This window comes from Thamnophis elegans, chromosome 13, assembly GCF_009769535.1.
Source record: "Thamnophis elegans isolate rThaEle1 chromosome 13, rThaEle1.pri, whole genome shotgun sequence".
Taxonomy (NCBI): domain Eukaryota; kingdom Metazoa; phylum Chordata; class Lepidosauria; order Squamata; family Colubridae; genus Thamnophis; species Thamnophis elegans.
Genome location: NC_045553.1, coordinates 8,895,068 through 8,901,837, shown reverse-complemented (window position 1 = coordinate 8,901,837; position 6,770 = coordinate 8,895,068). Strand labels below are relative to the sequence as shown.

The 6,770-nt window shown below is 45.4% G+C and overlaps 1 protein-coding gene across 1 annotated transcript; it reads right to left on the bottom strand.

Annotated features, from left to right (window-relative positions):
- Window positions 1–344: 344 nt before the first annotated feature.
- On the bottom strand, window positions 345–5,470 carry SDF2L1 (stromal cell derived factor 2 like 1). Its single transcript, XM_032230104.1, has 3 exons — window positions 5,154–5,470; window positions 2,922–3,118; window positions 345–916 (listed from the first exon to the last, which is right to left on the bottom strand). Exons 1-3 carry the CDS (start codon window positions 5,374–5,376, stop codon window positions 638–640), a joined length of 699 nt encoding a protein of 232 aa, XP_032085995.1. The 5' UTR covers window positions 5,377–5,470; the 3' UTR covers window positions 345–637.
- Between the last annotated feature and the right edge of the window lie 1,300 nt (window positions 5,471–6,770).

Genomic DNA, 6,770 nt, shown 5'->3' with positions numbered 1-6,770 from the left:
TTGTGGAAAGCTTTATTCCTTTTCTTCAAGCAACCGTTTCTTATCAGCAGGAAAAACACACCAGCACGTTGCCAATTTCCCACGGAAATTTAAGACAAAACAAATGAATACAACTAAAGGTTGTGTGAAGTATCAGATGGATCAGAGCAGCAGAAAGTTGGGGGTGATATAAATAATTCACATTTTTTAATATATATTTTTCTATCCATCTTCTCCTGGTTTTCCCCTGCCTTGGGCTTTTCAAAAAGGGCAGAGTAATTGGCTTAGTTAATAACCATTTTACGGACAATCAGGAATGCATCATCCATGACTGTCAACGGGGTACATATTTCGAGACTATTTAATGAGAAAGAATTACAAAAGTTAGGTTTTATTGCACCTCGGAATTAAGAATATAGACAGCAAATCACTTTTCCTTCCTTCAGGGAGAAAAAAAAAGGAGAGAGGGAGGGCAAATGAACGAGACAGGAAGAGGAAATGGCTAGGGAAAAGGAAGAGGAACCAGTCGGGTTTGTTTAGATCATTCAGAATGAAGCACGAGACGCTCCCCTCCCAATGGTGTCTCCATGCCCTTTTAAGATGCTGAGCTTGGAAGGAGGGGAATTTGCGGGGGGAGGAAACACTCATCAGGACATATTCAGAGTTCGTCATGCTTCGTGGAGTCCGAGTTGGGCTTGATGAAAACGCCCTCCATGGCTTTCCAGTAGTTGTGGTGATTAGCGGAATGCATGCCGTGAACTTCCCGCTGACCCCGGATGGGGTGCCCGTATTGTTCCCCGGTCACTGACAGGAACACATCGGTTCCCACATGCTTGAAGCGCACTGCGTCATCTCGTTCCCAGAAGGTTCCGCTGCACTGAACCATCCACACATCTAAGTCGTCTCCTTCACCATCATCTCCAAAGGCACTTACTTCCTGTCAAAAGGCAGAAACAGGATGGGAGAAAAAGATGGTTGTGAGGATGCATCTTTGTGGAGTGATGTAAGCTGGGTTTACACTATACACTGAACCGTAAGCCACAGTCTGCAAACGACAAGACAAAGCTGCCACTTGACGGCTTAAGATCCTGGATAGACAAGAAGGCCATCACCTTAATCTTGCCAGCATTAAGATCTGTGGACTTCAACTCCCAGAATTCCCCAGCCAGCAAGATGTCTGGGGAATTCTGGGAATTGAGGCCCACAGATCTAAAGTTAGGAAACCCTGAGCTAAATTTTGTTGGTTTAGCCGGGAGCACGGATACAGTTATTGTGAACTGAGGTTTAGCCTGTAAAACTGAAAGATGGCAACCCAGGTAAGAAATGATAAATTGGGACCAGGACTTTTAATCAGCTTGGAAATAATGATCTGATTCAAATTACATGTATACTGTGACTTGCTGAAGCATGAACTGCAAATGGCTTTAAATCATGAGTACATACACTTGCCCTGCTTTAGTGCACGATGACTTAAGTCAATATTTTCTAGAGCAACTTTATCCCTTTTTAAGGCATCAAAGGTTTTCAGCGAATGTCTACAAAAACAAACAGAAACTGGGAGCAAAAAAAATATATGTTGCCTTAGATAATGTACTTTCCCTCATCCCTGTAGCAGTTTCAGTAAGTTTAACCTGCTAGTAGAAATAATCAGATTGTTATACCAGTTACAAATAGCTATGAATCACTCTGATAGTTTCTAAACCGCAATGTACACATTGTATGACACTATTAACAAACCACTCACACCAATGTCAAGTAGAATGTTAATGACAGAGGTAGGGAGTTATCACTGACACATTCTCCTGTTCTATATATATATATTTCCAGAGCAGTTACTAATATAAATAGTAGTGGAAAATGCTGGGAAGTGCTCAGCAGGGAGAACTCAAGCAGTTGGAAAAGACTGACCCCTCCCCCAGCCTTATCTAAATGGTCCTTAGAGAATGTTGCCAGACTGGGGAGATTTCTATATTATAGGCAGAATATAATAAAGTAGCTTGAACTTTGCATGTGTGGGCCTGACCAGAAAAAGGTCACAAATTCTACTGTAGAAAAAAATGGCATTCTATTCTATTCTACAAAGTAGTCCTTTAAATGGATTTAGAGACATCTTGCCATTTGTGTAAAATATATCTGAGTACGAATCATGTTGGAAATGTATTTTTTCACAGTAAGAAACAAACAGAATACCTCGAACAAGCTTTAAGGATTTTTAACATTGGAACTGCCACGAGCGTGTTAGAAATTCATTTTAAAAATTTACAAAATCGAGGGCACCATCTCATCAAATGTAAAAAAAATTAGGCACAGCAAGACTTCTTAAATTTGTATAGTTATGCTGTACATCAGGGGTCCCCAGTGCATGGCATGCTACAACTGAGTTGTGCAAACAAGGGAAGCCCCATCCGTGGGATGCAGGCAGCATGCAACCTCCCCCCGCCCCCCAGGTTCGAGGAAAAACCTCTGCATGCAACCGGCCCCAAGTGCCCAAAAGCTTGGAAGCCACTGCTGTATATATGTAGTGTCAAATGGTAGACAACAAATTAAAAAAGCACAACTGAACCTTTCAATTAGATAAGCATCCAAGTTAGAATATTTTGGACATGTGATGGGACACCCAGAAAAATATGGCATCCTTCATTTAATCCTCCAGGGAAAGATTGAAGGCAAATGAGGTCCAGGCAGAAGAAGAACATCACGGTTTCAAAACCTAAAGGGACTAGTTTGGACAAAATTCAGCAGCACTTTTTCATACGGCTGTTGAGAAAAATAGGATTGCCAACATGATCAGCAACATCTGATAACGGATATGGCAGAAGGAGGAGAAGCAGCAGCATCCTTCCTAAAACTGCAACTCAACAGTAGAATCAATCAGATTTAAAGGTATCCTTGCAGCTGAAATACATCGGGTGTGAAATAGGTGGGAATACTCCAAGTTTTACCTGGTTGCTGGAGAGCGGTGATGAGAAGTGATGGGTGTGCAGATTCTTCCCTGTGTTGACATGAGTAAGGCGGACTGCCTGCCCGCATTTTACCGGTATTCCTCGTTGGCAGGATCCGTCACTTCTGCCCCTGATCCGCCAATAGCTGTTGGCATCATCTGACCCTTCGACTCCAGTCACTGACTGCTGACCACTACCTAATAACAAAACAGTGACCCACTCATCAGTGAATTGTTGCACTGACATTATTTGTCCCCAAGAAGAATGGACAGAAAACAGAATAATGACGTTGCAACTGAAGTCATTTCCCTTTTTCCTGACCCATCAACAGCAAATGTGAACTATGAAATCTTTCTTTACAGGGTTTTTACTGTTTACTTTGCACACTGGCAGCTCTGGGAAACTTCAGCAATGTCTCCAAATGTACAGGTAGAACATCAACAATACAGAAGCCATTCTAGCTTTGAATGACAGACAAGGGACTTTCCCTTAGATATTCCACCAATCGCTCCAAAAAGGTGACTCAATTCAATGGAAACTGTTCTGACCGAACCGGTTCCTTAAAAATTGATGTTGAAATTTAACAGCCAGAAGCAATCTACAAAGCGGAAGCTACAGAATGAGCAGAAGGCAGAGGGCATTGTTTTCCCCACTCCTCTTTATCCATAAATTCTATCTGGGACCAGTAGGAGCAAACTGGAAGCAATAACAAATAGAGCTGCTTGATATAGCAATAATAAGCATAATAATAATGAGGTTCATTAGCTTTCCAGAGGTTGAAGAGCAAAGCAGATGCCCTCCAACCCTATATAAAGCTCATTTTGTACACTATACACACACACCCCCCGGGTTAAATGTAACACTCAGCCACGAACTGTCCTCCTTTGATAAAAGCCCAAGAGGTGATGCTAAGGGAAGGGTCCCAGCCTACCTGGAGGGGGGTGGTGAGTGTATTTTTTTTTTTTTTGTATTTATTAGACATTTATAGGCCGCCCTTTTCCCTGAGGGGACTCAGGGCGGCTTACAGTCAAAAAGGAAAGGGAGTGTAGGACAATACAAAAAGAAATGTGCACAAAAGTAAATTAAATAGTAAAACTCAACATTCACTCAACATTCGGGAGGGGCAAAAGTAAACTTATCCCCAGGCCAGACGGGCTAGCCAGTTCTTGAGGGCTGTGCGGAAGGCCTGGACGGTGGTGAGGGTACGAATCTCCACGGGGAGATTGTTCCATAGTGTCGGAGCCGAGTGGTTGGATTAAACCCATCTCTGCAGGTACAACCCATTTGTAGTAGAGCTGCCTATCTGAAAGACAAGCTAAAAGCTTCCCCATCCAAGCAGGGTTTAGACCCATCTTTCCTTGTAGCTACCATCCGTGAGGGACCCTCCTAGTCCAGGAGCTGTCTATCTGAAGTTCCAAACAATATAATCTCTATCCCCAGGGTTTTAGGGCAGGTAGCCCACATCCATGATAGAGCCTCGCCGTTCAGGAACTGCCTATCTGAATGCAAAGCACCATCAACCTATCCCTCCCACCCCCAGATCAGGGGACTTAGGCCCATCTTTCCTTAGCCCCCATTCATAATAGAACCTCTCCATTCAGGAGCTGCCTATCTGAATAGAAGGCATCATCATCACCCGCCACCCCACTTAAATACTTAGGCCCCTCTTTCCCAATAGACACCCCCCCTTCAGAACAGAGCCTCCCCATTCAGGAGCTGCCTATCTGAATAGATAGCAAGTATAAGCAATTTCACCTATGGCGCTTTGTGTGTGTGTGTGTGTGCTTAAACCCACCTTGCCAGGTAGTTCCTCTCCGTGATAGAGCCTCCCCATTTAGGAGTAGCCTATCTGAATAGAAGGCATCATCACCCCTCCACCCCATTTAAACTCTTAGGCCTGTCTTTCCTGATATCCCCCATTCATAATAGAGCATCCCGATTCAGGAGCTGCCTATCTGAATTCAAGGCCCCATTAACCCCCCCATCCCTCCCCCAAAGCACTTAGGCCCCTCTTTCCCAATAGCTCCCCCCTTCATAATAGAGCCTCCCCATTCAGGAACTGCCTATCTTAATGCAAGGCCCCATTAACCCCCCACCCAATGGACTTAGGCTCTCATGATAAAGCTTCCGCATTCAGGAGCTGCCTATCTGACTGCAAGACACCATCAAACCAATCCACCACCACCCCCAGGCTGGGGATCCTGGGAGTTCGTAGCCTCCGCTTCTCCTCACCGGATCCGTATTTGACCTCGTGCGAGTGCAGCCGCACGTTGTGCCGCGTGTTGAGCAGCTTCAGCACCGAGCCGCAAGTGACAGCGCCCGCCTCGGCCTCCTTCGCCCGGCCCGGCCGGCAAGCCAGCAACAGCAGCGGCAGCAGCAGCAGCAGCAGCGGCGGCAACGGAGGAAATGGGCCGGGCCGGGCCGAAGAAGAAGCGCCGCCGCGCGGTCGCCCCATCTCCGCTCCTTCCCAGGCTTCCTCCGGCTGGTCGGAGGCGAAGCAGCGACAGCTCGAACTTCGCCTCAGCAGCCGTTTCCGGTAGCGGCGCTCGGCGGCAGCCAATCCGCGGCTGCCAACACGGAGCACGTGCTTCGGCCCGCCCCCCGGCGACGCGACGCTGGGACGCTGATAGGCTCGAGGCGCGCGGCGGGGCGGCCAATCAGCTGCGGCGGCGTGGCGGACGGGAAAGGGGCGGGGCCGGGATGGGAAGGCTTGAGGAGAAAAAGAGCGGGAGGGGCCGCAAGGTGGTAGCTGCGCACCGAAGAAGCCGCCGGTTCGAATCCCGCCTTCCGTCCCACGTGACCTTTAAAGGCTCTTATTTAAAATGCTTCCTCTTTGGGGGATTAAGTGTTCCTGCTATGGTGTTTAGTGACGGAGACGATCGTTCTTAGGGTGTTGAAAGATTAAACACGGAGCTATGTCTTGGTGTATTAGGTCAACTGACATGTCACTTTAATCTCTGGGTGAAAAAAAGAAAAAATAAGGAAGGAATGAAGGAAGGGAGAGAAAAGAAAGAAGGGAAAAGGAGAAGAGAAAGAAAGAGAGAAAGGGAAGAAAGAGAGAAAAAGAAAGAGAAAGAAGAAAAAGGGAAAAACAAAAAAGAGTAAAAAAGAAAGAAGAAAGAAAGAAAGGGGAAAAAGGAGAAAAAAAGAAAGAAATAGAAAGAAGGAAGAGAGAAAGAAGGAAGGAGAAAGAAGAAAGGGGAAAAACAAAAAAGAGAGGAGTAAAAAGAATGAAAGAGAAAGAAGAAAGAAGGGGAAAAGAGAGAAAAAAGAAATAATAAGAAAGGAAAGAGAAAAAAGAAAGGGGGAAAACAAAGAGGAATAGAAAGAAAAAGAAAGAAGAGAAAAGGGGTAAAGAGGAAAAAAGAAAAAGAAGAAAGAAGGGAAAAAAGAAGAGGGGAGAAAAAAAGAAAGAGAAAGAAGAAAGAAAGAGAAAGAAAGGGGGAAAAGATAAGAATGAGAGGAGAAGAAAGAAAGAAGGAAGGAAGGAAGGAAGGAAGGAAGGAAGGAAGGAAGGAAGGAAGACAACAGACCAAATACATGAATAGAGAACCAGACTGGTGAAATTAGAGTTTTTGCACATTGTGTTTCTCTTCTCTGAGAATCTGATTTTTCCTATTTAGGAGGTGGCACACCCTCTCTCTTTATATGCAGCGACAAAGAGAGCAAACCCCACTCCGTTTAGCACTGATAACGTTACCTAGTTGGGTCACGAAACGTCTGCAAAAAGCCACCAAGAAAACTTCAGAGAGCACTAAGGACACCTCCCTACCCCTGTTCAAATATTCCTTTCTAAGGCGGCTTTCGTTAAATGGCTAAAACAAAGGATGGGATAGATGGGAAGCCAAG

Coding starts and splice junctions, on each gene's coding strand:
- SDF2L1 (XM_032230104.1), bottom strand. CDS start 5,376: ATGGGGCGACCGCGCGGCGGCGCTTCTTCTTCGGCCCGGCCCGGCCCA. Junction 3,119..5,153: donor CGAGGTCAAATACGGATCCG/GTGAGGAGAAGC, acceptor TTTTGTTATTAG/GTAGTGGTCAGCAGTCAGTG. Junction 917..2,921: donor CACCGCTCTCCAGCAACCAG/GTAAAACTTGGA, acceptor GCCTTTTGACAG/GAAGTAAGTGCCTTTGGAGA.